This window comes from Salmo trutta, chromosome 36 (assembly GCF_901001165.1).
Source record: "Salmo trutta chromosome 36, fSalTru1.1, whole genome shotgun sequence".
Classification (NCBI taxonomy): Eukaryota; Metazoa; Chordata; class Actinopteri; order Salmoniformes; family Salmonidae; genus Salmo; species Salmo trutta.
Window position 1 is genome coordinate 16,619,576 of NC_042992.1, and position 17,363 is coordinate 16,636,938.

At 45.4% G+C, this 17,363-nt stretch overlaps 1 protein-coding gene across 1 annotated transcript in view; it reads left to right on the plus strand.

The window, feature by feature from the left end:
- LOC115175547 (gamma-aminobutyric acid type B receptor subunit 2-like) overlaps positions 1-17,363 on the plus strand; it is a 366,527-nt gene that overhangs the window by 73,530 nt on the left and 275,634 nt on the right. The window contains exon 2 of the mRNA XM_029734842.1: positions 8,565-8,702. Coding sequence (XP_029590702.1) covers positions 8,565-8,702 — 138 coding nt within the window. The remainder of the gene's footprint in view (positions 1-8,564; positions 8,703-17,363) is intronic.

The window sequence follows — 17,363 nt, forward strand, 5'->3', positions numbered from 1 at the left end:
TTCTTAATGCGTTTGAGCCTATCAGTTGTGCTGTGACAAGTCAGGGGTGGTATACAGAAGATAGCCCTATTTGGTAAAAGATCAAGTCCATATTATGGCAAGAACAACTCAAATAAGCAAAGAGAAATGACAGGCCTTTATTACTATATGACATGAAGGTCAGTAAATCAGGAACATTTCAAGAAATATACATTCATTGTATAGTCGTTGCATAAGTATTCAGCTCCCTGAGTCAATACATGTCAGAAAACCCTTTGGCATCGATTATTGCTGTGAGGCTTCTTGGGTAAGTCTACTGTAAGTGTTGGCTAAGTTTTGAACACCTGGATTGTATTTACCCATTATTCTTTTTAAATTCTTCAAGCTTTGTCCTTGTTGATCATTGTTTGCCAGCAGTTTTCAAGTATTGCCAGAGATTTTTAAGCAGAGTTAAGTCAAAACTGTAACTTGGCCATTCAGGAATGCAATAAGAATATTTAAATATAAATATATGTATGAACAATGACAGAGCGTCATAGGCTAATATGCAATAGATAGTATAGAATACAGTATAAACATACACTACCATTCAAAATTTTGCGGTCACTTAGAAATGTCCTTGTTTTTGAAAGAAAAGCAATTTTTTTGTCCATTAAAATAACATAAAATTTATCAGAAATACAGTGTAGACATTGTAATTGTTAATGTTGTAATTTACTATTGTAGTTGGAAAAGACAGGTTTCTTATGGAATATCTACATAGGTGTACAGAGGCCCATTATCAGCAACCATCAGTCCTGTGTTCCAATGGCACGTTGTGTTAGCTTAACCCAGTCTCAACGTCAACAGTGAAGAGGAAACTCTGGGATGCTGGCCTTCCGGTGTTTTGCTGGTACTATTTAATTAAGCTGACAGTTGAGGACTTGTGAAGCATCTGTTTCTCAAACTAGACACTCTAATGTACTTGTCCTCTTGCTCAGTCTTGCTCCTCTTTCTATTCTGGTTAGAGCCAGTTTGCACTGTTCTGTGAAGGGAGTAGTACACAGCGTTGTATGAGATCTTCAGTTTCTTGGCAATTTCTCGCATTCATTTCTCAGAAGGCTATTCTGAAGGGTTGAGATCCAGGGCCTCAAGCTTAATGATGAGCTTGGAGGGTACTATGGTGTTGAATGCTGAGCTGTAGTCAATGAACATCATTCTTACATAGGTATTCCTCTTGTCCAGATGGGACAGGGCAGTGTGCAGTGTGATGGCGATTGCATCGTCTGTGGACCTATTGGGGTCTTAAGCAAATTGAAGTGGGTCTAGGGTGACAGGTAAGGTGGAGGTGATATGATCCTTCACTAGTCTCTCAAAGCACTTCATGATGACAGAAGTGAGTGCTACGTGGCAATAGTCATTTAGTTTAGTTAACTTTGCTTTCTTAGGTACAGGAACAATGGTGGCCATCTTGAAGAATGTGGGGACAACAGACTGGGATAGGGAGAGATTGAATATGTCCGTAAACACACCAGCCAGCTGGTCTGCTCATGCTCTGGGGATGCGGCTCTGGATGCCATCTGGGAGGGTTAACACGTTTAAATGTCTTACTCACTTCAGCCACAGAGAAGGAGAGCCCACAGTCCTTGGTAGCGGGCTATGTCGGTGGCACTATATTATCCTCAAAGTGGGCAAAAAAGGTGTTTAGTTTGTCTTGAAGCAAGACTTCGGTGTCCGTGATGTTGCTGGTTTACTTTTTGTAGTCCATGATTTTCTGTAGACCCTGCCACATATGTCTCTTTTCTGAGCCACGACTTCACTTTGTCTCTATACTCACACGTTGCTTGTTTGATTGCCTTGCGGATTGTTTGATTGCCTTGTTTGATTGCCTATACTCACACGTTGCCTTTCCATGGTTAAATGCGGTGGTTTGCGCTTTCAGTTCCACGGTTTCTGGTTAGGGTAAGTTTTAATAGTCACAGTGGGTACAACATCTCCTATACACTTCCTTAGAAACTCACCGTATCAGTGTATACGTCGATGTTATTCTCTGTGGCTACCCGGAACATATCCCAGTCTGCGTGATCAAAACAATCTTGAAGCTTGGATTATGATTGGTCAGACCAGCGTTGAATAGTCCTTAGCACGGGTACTTCCTGTTTGAGTTTCTGCCTACAGGAAGGGAGGAGCAAAATGGAGTCATGGTCAGATTTGCCGAACGGAGGGCGGGGAAGGGCCTTGTATGCATCGCGGAAGTTAGAGTAACAGTGGTCCAGCGTTTTTCCAGCGCGAGTGCTTCAGACGATATGCTGATAGAATTTAGGTAGCCTTGTTCTCAAATTAGCTTTGTTAAAGTCCCCAGCTACACTAAATGCAGCCTTAGGATATATGGTTTCCAGTTTGCATTTAGTCCAGTGAAGTTCCTTGAGGGCAGTTGTGGTATCGGCTTGAGGGGGCATATACATGGCTGTGACAATAACGGAAGATAATTATTTTGGGAGATAATACGGTCGGCATTTCATTGTGATGAATTCTAGGTCAGGTGAACAAAAGGACTTGAGGTCCTGTATGTTGTTACAATTACACCATGAGTCGTTAATCATGAAACATATAACCCCGCTCTTCTTCTTTACGGAGAATCCAGGTGGCTTTACCAACAGCATATCCCGAGAGAGCCATGTTTCCGTGAAACAGAGTATGTTACAATCCCTGATGTCTCTCTGGAAAGCACCCCTTGCCCTATTTTCGTCGACCTTGTTATCTAGGGACTGGACATTAGTGAGTAATATACTCGGAAGCAGTGGGTGGTGTGCGCGCCTCCGAAAGTCTGACCAGAAGACCACTCCGTCTTCCTCTTCTCCGGCGGTGTTGTTTTGGGTCGGCCTCTGGGATCAGTTCAAATGCCCTGGGTGGTGCGGACAAAGGTTCCGCTTCGGGATAGTTGTATTCCTGGTCGTAGTGCTGGTCGTAGTGCTGGTAAGTTGTCGTTGCTCTGATATCCATTAGTTGTTCCCAGCTGTATGTAATAACACTTAAGATTTTATGGGCTAACAACAAGAAATAGTACATAAAAAAACAAAATACTGCAATGTTACCTAAGGACTAGAAGTGAGGCAGCCCTCTCTGTCGGTACCGTCTTTGCTGATACACCACCATGCTTGAAAATAAGGAGGCAGTTACTCAGTGAGGTGTTGTGTTGGATTTGACCCAGACATAAGGATTTGCATTAGGCCAAAAGGTTTGCCATGTTTTTTTTTTGCAGTATTGTGCATGCCTTTTTGCATGCACAATATTCTGTATATTTGTATTCTTTTCACTTTGTCTCTCTCTCTCTCTCTCACTCTCACTCTCTCCCTGTCTTTCATTTCATTCCACTTCCATATTTGTCTGAGCCATTAGCCGTCTCCAAATGGAGGCCTGGAATTTGGCATGTCATATGTTGTGGCCCTGTGAGGGCTGTGCATGTCATTAGCTAACGGACAGCCTGTGTGTCGAGAGTAGATTATGTGTGCCACAGTTCTCTCCATCAAGGATCACCAGTCAACACACACACACACACACACACACACACACACACACACACACACACACACACACACACACACTTGTTTTTCTATTCTTGTGGGGACCTAAAATGTATGCACTGTTGGTTAAGGGCTTGTAAGTAAGATTTTCACAATAAGGTCTACACCTGTTGTATTCGGCGCACGTAACAAATACAGTCTGATATGATTTGAAGGGTGATTCATTACTCTAGAGAACGTGTTTCCACTGCTCCAGAGTCCAATGGTGGCAAGCTTTACACCATTCCAGCCGACCCTCAGCCATGGAAACCCCTTTCGTGAAGCTTCTGACGAACTCGGTCATCAGTGTTGCAACTGAGGACAGACTATTTTTAAACATTACGTGCTTCAGCATTTGGTGGTCCCGTTCTGTGAGTTTGTGTAGCCTACCACTTCGTGGCTGAGCCGTTGTTGCTCCTAGACGCTTCCACTTCACAATAACAGCACTTACAGTTGACAGGGGCAGCTCTAGCAGGGCAGAAATGTAATAACTGACTTGGTGAAAAGGTGGCATCCTATGACAGTGCCACGTTGAAAGTCACTGAGCTCTTCAGTAAGGCCATTCTACTGCCAATATTTGTCTATGGAGATTGCATGACTGTGTGCTCGATTTTTTTACACCTCTCAGCAACAGGTGTGGCTGAACTAGCAGAATCCACTAATTTAAAGTGTCCACATACTTTTGTATATATAGTGTAGCTTGGGCAGGATAGACGTAACATGTGGTATTCAAAGTCGGGGTCGCAAACCTTTGTGGGGAACTGCAGTGGGGTTGCCGGGGTGGAAATTAAAAGTCCAGATCATTTTATTGGTTTCACTTCATTTAAATAAGAGCTGAAAATGCAATCAATTTAAGGTTATTTGTTGATTTAAAAATATAAATTTACCGATTTGAAGGTTTTATCATTAGATTTTGGGTGGGGTCCCCAGAAATTCTGGTAGAAAAAGGTTCCCCGCTGAAAAAGTTTGAATACCACTGTCTTAGACTCTGACGTACTGTATGACATTAACTAGATTTGTCTACTACTGGGTTCCAAGGCATATCTGATGCAGAGAGCAGAACTGTACAGTGTCTAAAGATGGGACAGTCAGCCATAATTGTGGAGAGAACGGTTGGTTGGTTTTATGAGCACTTGTTCTTGCGACACCTGTCTCCTTCTCTCTCTCTCTCACTGTTCATAAACTGCATCCACCATTAACCCCTACATGTCTCCACTTTCTGAGTAGTTTATGATTAATGCCTCTGTGATTGTGCCATCCAATCACATGCTAAACATAGCTGTCAAACACCAAGCTCCACCAAGCTCCCGGCCCGGCTTCCTCCTTTATTTACAGCTCAAAAGCGTTGCCTTGTGGGTTGCCTAGGCAACGTGGCGGTGGTCAAAGCACCACCAGCATGCCAGATTGTGTGGCTGTGTGGATGAGTGTTTGACAGAAGTAGAGGGAGAGAGAGAATGTGAGAAAGCAGACTGGTCTGCATGTGTTTGACGCCGCTCAAAGCCTCCGCCTCCCCACATCTCTCCCCCCTCTCTGGCACTGAAAATAGCCCCAGCATAGTGGTAGTTGGCCGCTACTTTGTGACCGTTGAATGGGAGGCTTTTGGCCGTAAGGAATAATGGCTGGGGCGTAGAGTGAGATCACCTTTTTCGTCCCCGGGGCCAGGAAACCATATTTCATCACAGACCTCATTGGAATGTATATCTGCTTATGGGGTGGCAGGTAGACTGTCGGGTAGGAGCGTTGGGCCAGTAACCGAAAGATTGCTGGATCGAATACCTGAGTTGACAAGGTAAAAATCTGTCGTATTGCCACTGAGCAAGACAGTTAACCCACTGTTACATTTTCAGACTTTTTCGTACTGATCCCCCATGGGAATGGGACCCACGACCCTGGCGTTGCAAGCGCCATCCTCTACCAACTCAGTACCGGTACCGAGTCAATGTGCGGGGGTACAGTTTAGTCGGTCATTTGTAGGTAGGGGTGAAGTGACTATGCATAGATAATAAACAGCGAGTAGCAGCAGTGTAAAAATATCAACTATTACTCCACATATTGACAGAGACTGGGTTTGTGTTTCAGCATAGTAACATACAGAAAAGCTCACCTTCTGTAGTTTGGTAGCTGGTTGTGAGCAATGGGAAATAAATAAGAGTCGGGGGGGGGGGGGGAGAGACTGAGATGGAGACAGTGAGAGTGAGAGCAAGATAATATGTAAATGAGATATATTTTTAAAAACCCTGCTGTTTTATTCAACCATGTGGACAAGATATCGTATGCCCGCTGCGCATAATCACCTACTCTCTCATTTCACACTAGGCTTTCCACGGTCTCACAGCTATTTTGGACTCGGTTAACTGAATATATAAGATGTGCCAGTGAATGCACACGTGTGAACCATGTGTATTCCTGACTATGGGGACTATTATGTTTTATTAAGCCAAAATGAGGGAGAAGGAGGAAGATACATAAGGGTTTTTTATGTTTTAAACTGTACAAATACTTTTACCTACAATCAATCAATCAATATGCACCTGTACATTGAAAATCTGTAAATAGCTCATCCAACGACCTCATCACCATATTGTTATTTATTTTGCTCCTTTGCACCCCAGTACCGCTACTTGCACACTCATCTGTGTTGTTGTTTGTGTCACACTGCTTTGCTTTATCTTGGCCAGGTCGCAATTGTAAATGAGAACTTGTTCTCAACTAGCCTACCTGGTTAAATAAAGGTGAAATAAAAAGTAAAATAAAAAAAATATTGATTTAACAGACATGAGGATGTCGACACACTAAACTATTTCAAAATTATACCAGTCACTACAACTCTGTTGCAAGAGGAAACCTTTAGGGACAAAGGAGGCTTTATATAGCAGTGTTGTTGATTAATTGATTGAATGTATTTGAAGAAGTAGGCTGCTCCAGCCAGAGACAACACTACATACGTAACAAAATGTTAGAGAATGATACACAATAAAGCCCGAAGGCTTATTTCCATTGAGGTCCTCTGTACGATTTCTCATCCCTGCCACTGAGTCGCACAGCGCCTTCTAGGAAGAAATCTAGTTCAGCGTAGATGATCCTAACAAGGTGAAACCACCTCTCAAGTGGAGCTTCGCTGCACCAAGGTGGACATCACCTCAGACTCTATATAAACACAGGAGAACATCCTGAATTGATTGGCAATAATTATGTCCAAGAAGTGTTTACCGCAGACTAGGATATGGTTGCAAACTCAGAAAATCACAGAAAACCATTTAGAGAGCTCATATAGCAATCAATAGACCTATTCCATCTCTCTCTCTCCCGTTCTCTCTCTCTCTCCTGTTCTCCCTCTCTCCCCTGTTCTCCCTCTCTCCCCTGTTCTCCCTCTCTCTCCTGTTCTCTCTCTCCCGTTTTCTCTCTCTCCTCTGTTCTCCCTCTCTCCCGTTCTCTCTCTCTCCTGTTCTCTCTCTCCTGTTCTCCCTCTCTCCTGTTCTCCCTCTCCCCTGTTCGATCTCTCTCGCCCCTGTTCTCCCTCTCTCTTGTTCTCCCTCTCTCCCCCGTTCTCTCTCTCTCCCCTGTTCTCTCTCTCGCCCCTGTTCTCTCTCTCGCCCCTGTTCTCCCTCTCTCCTGTTCTCCCTCTCTCCTGTTCTCCCTCTCTCCTGTTCTCCCTCTCTCCTGTTCTCCCTCTCCCCTGTTCGATCTCTCTCGCCCCTGTTCTCCCTCTCTCTTGTTCTCCCTCTCTCCTGTTCTCTCCCTCTCTCCTGTTCTCTCTCTCTCCCATTATCCCTCTTTCCTGTTCTCACTCTCTCCTTTTCTCTCTCTCTCCCCTGTTCTCTCTCCCCTATTCCATCTCTCTCGCCCCTGTTCCATCTCTCTCGCCCCTGTTCTCCCTCTCTCTTGTTCTCCCTCTCTCCTGTTCTCCCTCTCTCCTGTTCTCCCTCTCTCCCGTTCTCTCTCTCTCCCGTTCTCACTCTCTCCTTTTCTCTCTCTCTCCCCTGTTCTCTCTCCCCTATTCCATCTCTCTCGCCCCTGTTCCATCTCTCTCGCCCCTGTTCTCCCTCTCTCTTGTTCTCCCTCTCTCCTGTTCTCCCTCTCTCCTGTTCTCCCTCTCTCCCGTTCTCTCTCTCTCCCGTTCTCCCTCTCTCCTGTTCTCTCTCTCATCCCCGTTCTCCCTCTCTCCTGTTCTCCCTCTCTCCTGTTCTCTCTCTCTCTCTCCCGTTCTCCCTCTCTCCTGTTCTCCCTCTCTCCTGTTCTCTCTCTCTCTCTCTCTCCCGTTCTCCCTCTCTCCTGTTCTCTCTCTCTGTCCCCTGTTCTCTCTCTCTCTCCTGTTCCGTCTCTCCCCCCTGTTTTCTCTCTCTCCTGTTCTCCCTCTCTCCCGCAATTCTACAGAGCTAAGAGCGTTGCCATAGTGATGTGAGATGGCTGCATTCTGCTGTAGCAGGATGGCCTCTCTCTCTCTCTCTCTCTCTCTCTCTCTCTCTCTCTCTCTCTCTCTCCTCTCGTATGTACTCATATATTGTATAAACATTTATTACAATGCTACATATTCACCTACAGTAAAAATTATGCAGGTATGCATTACATAAGTGTAGGAGCCTCATATAAATGTAGCTCATTTGTTGGCTTCATGTGTCTCATAAAATAAAGCAAACACTTTTCCTGAACACCAATGTCCAAATGGCACCCTATTCCCTATGTAGTGCACTTCTTTTGACCAGAGCCCCTTTGAGCCCTGGTCAAAAGTAGGGCACTATATAGGGGATAGGGTGCCATCATGGAAGGCATCCCCATACTGCTGTGCTGCTGTAAGAGGTGTGCAGTACAGAACATAATTACATCTGTGCTTTCACTTTTGCATGCCAGCCACATCCCAGCCCAAAATAGCCCAGAAAAATGTTATGCAGCTTTTTAACTCTCCCTCCCTCCCTCCCTCCCTCCCTCCCTCCCTCCCTCCCTCCCTCCCTCCCTCCCTCCCTCCCTCCCTCCCTCCCTCCCTCCCTCCCTCCCTCCCTCCCTCCCTCCCTCCTTACCCCAAACCTCCACTCTCTCCCCATGCAGTGTGACAACGCCAAGGGATTGAGGGCCTTCTTCGATGCCATATGCTACGGACCCAAACACCTGATGATCTTTGGAGGGGTGTGTCCGTCCGTGACGTCCATCATTGCTGAGTCACTGGAGGGGTGGAACCTAGTGCAGGTAGGAACTACAGTCTGGTTATTATGAGGAGGAGGGTTGGTCTGTTCCGGCTGGATTTGACCTCTTTTTGAGAGTCTTTTTTTGCTTTTCTGGAGTTCCCTTTTAATATGATGTGAGATGGGACAAATGTGAGTTTTGAGATTTTATGATAGGCTTGTGTGTGTGTGTGTGTGTGTGTGTGTGTGTGTGTGTGTGTGTGTGTGTGTGTGTGTGTGTGTGTGTGTGCTTGAGGTGTTAAGCCCAGTGACAGGATTCATTTGTACGTTTGTGAGTGGCTGAGCCTATAGTCTTATGGTGCTGTAGATGGGGTCTGGGCTGGGGTCCCTGAGAGGTCCTAACTCATGGTTTAATCCTTCATTAACCTCACCAGAGTAAATAGCTAATTGGTATGGCTTTAATCCGCTCCAATCCTTATCCATTTCAGAAACCAAAAGATGGGAGGAAAACTGAGGAAAAATTAAAGCTAAGCCTCAAATGGCGACCTATACCCTTTATAGTGCTCTACCCTATGGGCCCAGGTCAAAAGTAGTGCACTACATAGGGAACAAGGTGACATTTGGGACGCAGCCTACATTGTGGGCCTATAACAGCTTTATTAAACGGAGAGATTAATATCAATGGCTTGCCTTTTATCTCTTTATTTGCCAATATCACTGGGCTATATTATAGAGATTGAATGTACTGTACTGTACTGAAGAAAATCCCGTTTGGATTTACGAGAGGGAAACATGTTTAGATATATGGTATCATTAGATTTCATGAAAGACTCATAGGACTTAAATATGCATAGAAAATATGATCTAAAGGCTATCTGGCCAAAGATGAAATGAGAGAAGCCGTTTTTTCTCCGGTGGAGGTTATCTTCATTTATACCTTGGCATTGTTAAATACTCCTTTCTGATTGGCTTGAAAGGCATTCTAGTGTGTGCATTTTTTCCCTATAATGCACAGTGGAATTCAATGGCTAAGCATGAGACGAGGCAACATTACATGCCATACGTAAACTGTTGGCCTCTTGAGTCATTACGTACACTGTCTCTCTCTCGTGGTACGCTATTGGTATTGCGCTATAAAGGAGAAATTGTGCTTCTCTCAATTTCCATTCGCTGACTAAATTGCCTGAACAAGTGATTATATAGATAAAAGGCTAGCACATACTCTGGCTATGCAGCGGAGATTGTACAACTCAAGTGACTCTAACTGAATGTCACCCAGATAATTCTCATCAGACAGTTATTGTAAACAGCCAGAAGTTCATTCTTCTGGATCCTGTCAGGTCGCAGTATTTGGAAAGAAAGGCTGCAGGGCAGAACTAGGAATTGGAGAAAAAAGATATGCCAGAGGAACTTGGATTATAGTTCAGCTTCCTCTATTTCCTTGAACATTCAGTAACCAGGTGAAAAGTTGGAGAAATAAAAGTGGTTCTTTCAAAATTGTACTAAGTTGAAATGAAAAGACAGGCTACTGACAATTTTCTGTTCAGAAAGATGCTTATCCCACCTTCTCTCTCTCGCTTTCTTTCTCCCGCTTCTCTCTGTCCCCTCTCTCCCTCTCTCTCTTGCTCTCTTTCTCCCTCTTCTCTCTGTCCCCTCTCTTTCCCTCTCTCTCTTGCTCTCTTTCTCCCTCTTCTCGCTGTCCCCTCTCTCCCCCTGTCTTTCCCCTCTCTCCCCCTCTCGCTACCCCCTCTATTGACCCCTCTCTCGATCCCCTCTCTCTCCCTCTCTCTCTCCCTCTGCTCTCTGTCCCCTCTCTCCCTCTCTCTCTCCCCCCTCTCTCTCCCTCTCTCTCTCTCGCTCTCTTTGTCCCTCTTCTCTCTGTCCCCTCTCTCCCCCTCTCTCTCCCCCCTCTATTGACCCCTCTCTCGACCCCCTCTCTCTCCCTCTCTCTCTCTCTCTCTCTGTCTCTCTCTCTCTCTATCCCTTTTATGTCTCTCTCCCTCTCTCTCTCCCGCTCTATTTTTCTCCCTGCTGTATTTTGGTCATTAGCTGTTAGGTTGGTATTAGATGTGTGTAAGACTGATGCAAATCTTCTCTAAAACAGCTGCCTCAGGTGCACAGTATTAGCCTGTCCCAAACGGCACCCTATTCCCTACATAGTGCGCTACTTTTGAGCAGGACCCTCTGGTGTATGTAGAAAATACGGTGCCATTTGGAAGACAGCCCATGAAAATCCAGCCTCCTGTGTAGTGTTGCCACAAGCAAGGCTCTATTTTCTCTGGTGTTGGAGACAGACGGGGGGGAGAAAGGCATTTTCTTTAATTACCGGCTGAGACTGAATTAACTATTAACGACACCGCAGGAAAACAGATTCCACAAATCTCGTCCATAATGCATGTCCAAAAAAATGTCAGTTTAAAAGCTGTAATTGTTAGGACACACTACGGCGGTGCACTTTGAACATGATCCAATTCCATGGAATTCTGTTGAGTTATTGCAGAGTGAGACGGCCGTGTTGACCGTTGAGGCCATCTGGAAATTAAACATTGAATGGAGCAGGGTGAAGTTGCTCCTAGACACTGAGCTGGGGTCAGCTTTGCAATTTACGGTTGAGGTTAGGATTGAAGGAGAGGATCAGGGGATCAGGGGAGGGAAAGCTGGTCAGGGAGGGGAAGCTAGATCTATACCTAGGGGAACTTCAACCTGGAAACCTTGTGGTTTCATACAGTAATTATAAATAATCTATGTTCTATGCTGGTCCCTTTGCAGATCTAAATTGTGCTAGGTTAGCTGCCTCTCTCTCCATCTCCCTCTCTGGGCCCATTGACTTTCATCTGTCTCCCAGTGGAGGGAAGCAGACAGGAACAGGGCCTGGGCTGCAGGCTGTTCGAGGCAGCCTGGCTCCAAGCTGCAGACGTAGGCTAGTGCGTTGGGCCTTGACGTCAGCAGCCAGCGGGAGGTGCATTACTTTCCATCTCTGATCTATATGATTCAGCCTTAAGCCCTCTGTGAGGAGAATGGAAGCAAGGAAGAACAAGTTTGGGAAGTTTTATGGCATATTATATAGGAATGGAAACATATTGGTCGTTGTTATATCATCGATAAAGGCAAATGAAGAAGATACATGGGGCTTATTCTACTTTTGAAGTCAGGCGTTTTGTGGGAAGATATGCAGATTTCTAAATGGTTTCTATTGTGCTGCCTTATAGAAGCACATAATTTTCCTATGCTAAGGAGAGACAGCTAAACAGTGTTTAAACAGGGTCTATAAGCGACTACTCTAGATACAGAACAGGAATTCCTGGGAAATGTTTTATTAAACAAAATATGTATTTACATATTTGTAAAAATAGATTTTTAATCAGGGAAGTGTTTCTTAATGAACTACAGTATAAGCTTTGAGGTGTTCAAAGCAGATCACCCCCCCCAACACACACACGAATACAGATACAGGCACACACGTATGGATGCGTGCACACATACACAACCCCTCCCCCCCACACACACACACTCACACACACACACACTCACAGTGTTGCAGCACCGTGATCAGTTTGCAGGCACCATCTGCCATTGGATTTATATAACTACTGATCCGCAAGCAGCTCTCTCGCTCACATCCTGATTGTGACTCACGTCCCATGGTGTTGTTGGAGATACAGGCTCTTCATTCCCCTCCTCTCTTCTCTGCTAAGCTCCAAGTACTCTTTATAGTGGTGTTGTGTAACTTACAGTTGGCTATGTGGTGAGAATGACTGAAAACAAATTGAATGGAAGATAAGAATGCTATGAGGGCGAATAGACAGATGGTAAACGAGGGATGGAGAAGGATGGAGGGATAGATGGAGAGGACAGCAGGCTTTGAGAATTGGCTGAGAGAGAGAGAGAGAGAGAAAGAGAGAGAGGACAGCAGGCTTTGAGCATTGGCTGAGCGAGAGGGGGGAGAGAGAAGGTGAGGGAGAGAAAGTGCTAGAGAGACACACACACACAAAGAGAGAAAGAGAAAGCGAGAGAGAGAGAAGGAGAGTGAGAGATGAGAGCTGTGTGTTGACGCCTGCTCTCATCAAAAGTATAGCTGATCGCCATTTATTGTAATCTTTTTCACTTTGCAAAACAATTCTTGGCGACCGTCTTGATAGAGGATTAAACTGGCAAGCTCCTCTCAACACTTCATTTAGAGAAAAATGATTGGCTCTCCCTTAAATCTCGGTGGCCGGCAGCCTGGTCCGAGACTCCAAATACGAGCCTTCCCTTGCGCCTGCTCCATGGTTTCTCCTCCGCAGAATGGCTGAGAGTGGTTCATTGTCTTCAAGCACGGTTTCTGTTCTGTCGTAAATGGCTCATTGAGTGCCAAGAAATGTCCTCGTATAATCTGGCGACCTCTCGGGCGCCAATTAGATATATCGGTAGAGGAGTTGCTGTTCATTTTCAGCCACGTTGACTGTGTAATGAAAAATGATGTTCCCTGATCGTTTGCTCCTTCAGAAAAAAAGGGGACGGGAGCACATTTGAACTAGAAATTGATATTTTTACTGTAAAGTTGTTGTCTGTTATAAGTAGGCTTATTTTTTGGCCTATTCAATGTTCTCTACTTTTGACAACATTGTGACAATTCACACAGCCCTGTACTGTAAGATAACACCTCTAGGGTGGCATCCCAAATTGCACCCATTTCCTTATATAGCGCACCACGTTTGACCAGAACTCAAAGGGCTCTGAGCAAAAGTATTGCAGTATGGAGGGAATAGGGTGCCATTTGTATTGGGAACCCAGCCTTGATACAACAGTACTGAAAGATGACAGCCACGGATGATGAAGATGGAAAAACAATAACACAACAGAATCGGTTACAAGGCATTCTGGGTAAGTGGTGAGAGCATATGTACACCACCATTCAAAAGTTTGGGGTCACTTAGAAATGTCCTTGTTTTTGAAGGAAAAGCACATTTTTTGTCCATTAAAATAACATCAAATTGATCCGAAATACAGTGTAGACATCGTTAATGTTGTAAATGACTATTGTAGCTGGAAACGGCAGATTTTTTTATGGAATATCTACATAGGCATACAGAGGCCCATTATCAACAACCATCACTCCTGTGTTCCAATGGCACGTTGTGTTAGCTAATCCAAGTTTATAATTTTAAAAGGCTAATTGATCATTAGAAAACCCTTTTGCAATTATGTTAGCACAGCTGAAAACTGTTGTCCTGATTAAAGAAGCAATACCACTGGCTTTCTTTAGACTAGTTGAGTATGTGGAGCATCAGCATTTGTGGGTTTCTGTTACAGGCTCAAAATGGCCAGAAACAAAGACCTTTTCTCTGAAACTTGTCAGTCTATTATTGGTCTGAGAAATAAAGGCTATTTAATGCGAGAAATTGCCAAGAAACTGAAGATCTCGTACAACGCTGTGTACTAATCCCTTCACAGAACAGCGCAAACTGTCTCTAACCAGAACTAGACACTCTAATGTACTTGTCGTCTTGCTCAGTTGTGCACCGGGGCCTCCCACTCCTCTTTCTATTCTGGTTAGAGCCAGTTTGCGCTGTTCTGTGAAGGGAGTAGTACACAGCATTGTACGAGATCTTCAGTTTCTTGGCAATTTCTTGAATTGAATAGCCTTCATTTCTCAAAACAAGCATAGACTGATGAGTTTCAGAAGAAAGTTCTTTGTTTCTGGCCATTTCTAAGTGACCTCAAACTTCTGAATGGTAGTGTACATATGAGAGGCGGTTCTCTCCCAGTGCCAGTATTTATCATAGCTGCTTCATTAAGACAGACAATTTAGAGAGGAGAGACAAGCTGCGTCTCTACTTCCATCCATCCCTCCATTTTCTACAACATCTAAACCTCAGCTACTGATATTTTTAGAGTAGTTCCAGAGAGAAGGCAGTGAGTGGGCATCCTCGGTTTGGTCAATCAGTCTGTGTGAGTCAGAACAGGACATGACCGTGTGGAGAAGAGAGGCTGGGTGATTTAACACAGGCAATTAGTGAGTCGTATACTGTCTTAAGGCTCCCGATCACCAGCCAGAGTACGCACATGACGACCCAGAGGATGTAGATGTCATGTCCTGACCAGTAAAAGGGGTTATTTGTCATTGTAGTTTGGTCAGGGCGTGGCAGGGGGTGTTTGTTTTGTGTGTTTTGGTGTTTTGGGTTTTAGGTTCTATGTTCTCTATTTCTATGTTTATATCTAGTTTTCTATGTTGGGTTTTTTGCAATGACCTCCAATTAGAGGCAGCTGGTTGTCATTGTCTCTAATTGGAGGCCATATTTAGTTGTGTTTGTTTCACTTGTGTTTTGTGGGTGGTTATTTTCTGTATAGCCTGAGAGCCTTATGGAACTGTTTTTCGTCATTTGTTTATTTTGTTTAAGTGTTATTTCTAATAAATTAAGAAGATGAGCACTTTACCTGCTGCGCCTTGGTCCAATCCTTACAACGCCCATGACAGAACCACCCACCAAACAAGGACAAAGCAGCGGGGATTGGAGCACCGAGGAGAAGGATGGACGTGGGAGGCAGAATGACGTTTCTGGGAGAGGAAATTTAGGGAGCTACATGAGGCCGAGAGGCATCCCCCCCAAAAAACATTTTTGGGGGGCACACGGGGAGTTTGGCAGAGTCAGAGTGGAGACCTGAGCCAACTCCCCGTGCTTATTATGGGGATGCGACGGATCAAGCAAGTACCTTGTTACGCAGAAATGCGCACGGTGTCGCCCATACGCATGCACAGTCCGGAAGAAGTGTGCCGGCACAACGGATCTGGTCTCCAGTGTGTCTCCTCGGCCCAGTTTACCTTGCGCCTGCTCTACGCACGGCATCCCTCATTCCCCAGCACAGCCCAGTTCACCCTGTGCCAGCGCTCCGCCCGTGCCAGGCTACAGTGACCATCCAGCCAGGATGGGTTGTGCAGGCCGTGCGCTCCAGACCTCCAGTGCGTCTACACGGTCCAGTGTGCCCAGTGCCCGCTCTGCGCACCCAATCTCCTGTAAGTCTCCCCAGACCGGTCCCAGCTCCACGCAGGAGGCCTCCAGCGACGCTCCTCAGCCCTGAGCCTCCAGCGTCACTCCTCAGCCCTGAGCCTCCAGCGACGCTCCTCAGCCCTGAGCCTCCAGCGACGCTCCTCAGCCCTGAGCCTCCAGCGACGCTCCTCAGCCCTGAGCCTCCAGCGACGCTCCTCTGCCCTGAGCCTCCAGCGACGCTCCTCAGCCCTGAGCCTCCAGCGACGCTCCTCTGCCCTGAGCCTCCAGCGACGCCCCTCAGCCCTGAGCCTCCAGCGACGCCCCTCAGCCCTGAGCCTCCAGCGACGCCCCTCAGCCTTGAGCCTCCAGCGACGCCCCTCAGCCCTGAGCCTCCAGCGACGTCCCTCAGCCAGGATCCTCCAGCGACGCTCCTCAGCCAGGAGTCTCCAGCGACGCTTCTCAGCCAGGAGCCTCCAGCGACAGCGACGCTCCCCAGCCTAGAGTCTTCTGAACGGGAGCTACGCCCAGAGCCAGAGCCACCTCCGTAGTGGGAGGATTGGGAAGGGGGGATGTAGCACAGGGACCCTCGTTGACGGTGGCCACCCTCCCTTCCCTCCCTTTAAGTTTGGGGTTGTTTTTGTGGGGTTTTTGTTTTTGAGGTGCATTCGGGGTCTGCACCTTTGGGGGGTGGGGGTACTGTCACGTCCTGACCAGTAAAAGTGGTTATTTGTCATTGTAGTTTGGTCAGGGCGTGGCAGGGGGTGTTTGTTTTGTGTGTTTCGGTGTTTTTGGGTTTAGGTTCTATGTTCTCTATTTCTATGTTTATATCTAGTATTCTATTTCTATGTTGGGTTTTTGGCAATGACCTCCAATTAGAGACAGCTGGTTGTCATTGTCTCTAATTGGAGGCCATATTTAGTTGTATTTGTTTCACTTGTGTTTTGTGGGTGGTTATTTTCTGTATAGCCTGAGAGCCTTATGGAACTGTTTTTCGTTTGTTTATTTTGTTTAAGTGTTATTTCTAATAAATTAAGAAGATGAGCACTTTACCCGCTGCGCCTTGGTCCAATCCTTACAACGCCCATGACAGTAGAGAGAGGAAATAAAACATTTGCTGTTACAGTTTCTTGAAGCAGACTTAAAATGTCTGTGAATTTGGCATCATTTACTGTCACAGTGTATGTGTCATGTGTTGTATCCATCTCACTCTCCCAGCAATCTTCAGAATTTACAGGAAATTCCGTAATGAGCTAATTAGCAACGTTTTGCACAAATACTGCTAAATAGGATGGTCCCATCACTAGTGTTACAGTTACACCTTCCATATAAACATGTGTATGTGAAATCTCATTTACACTCATTAGGAATTATGGTGAAATGGAATGTTTTTCCCAAGGAAAAGTAAAGTCCATGGAATTTTAAGGGATTTTTTTTCTCCTCTGATAACAACAAAAGGAAAAGCCTTCCCTGTTGGGTTGACAGATCCCCATTCTTTTCTTGGTCTGAAAGCCGTATTGAAACGGAATAGAAGATGAATGAACAATGAGAACTGCACACAGAGATCTTGGCTCTAATATCTTGTTTTTGTTATTAAAAAAGAAGAGAAGAAAATCAGGATACGTACAGTAGATGTGTTCCAGACACCCCTAATAATGATAAACTATCAAGGAACGCTAAACTTCTATTTTCCCTCCAAAATTTTGTTTTTTCATCTCTCTTTTGGGGTTTTTCCTTAGAGAAGCCTTATTGAGCTCATA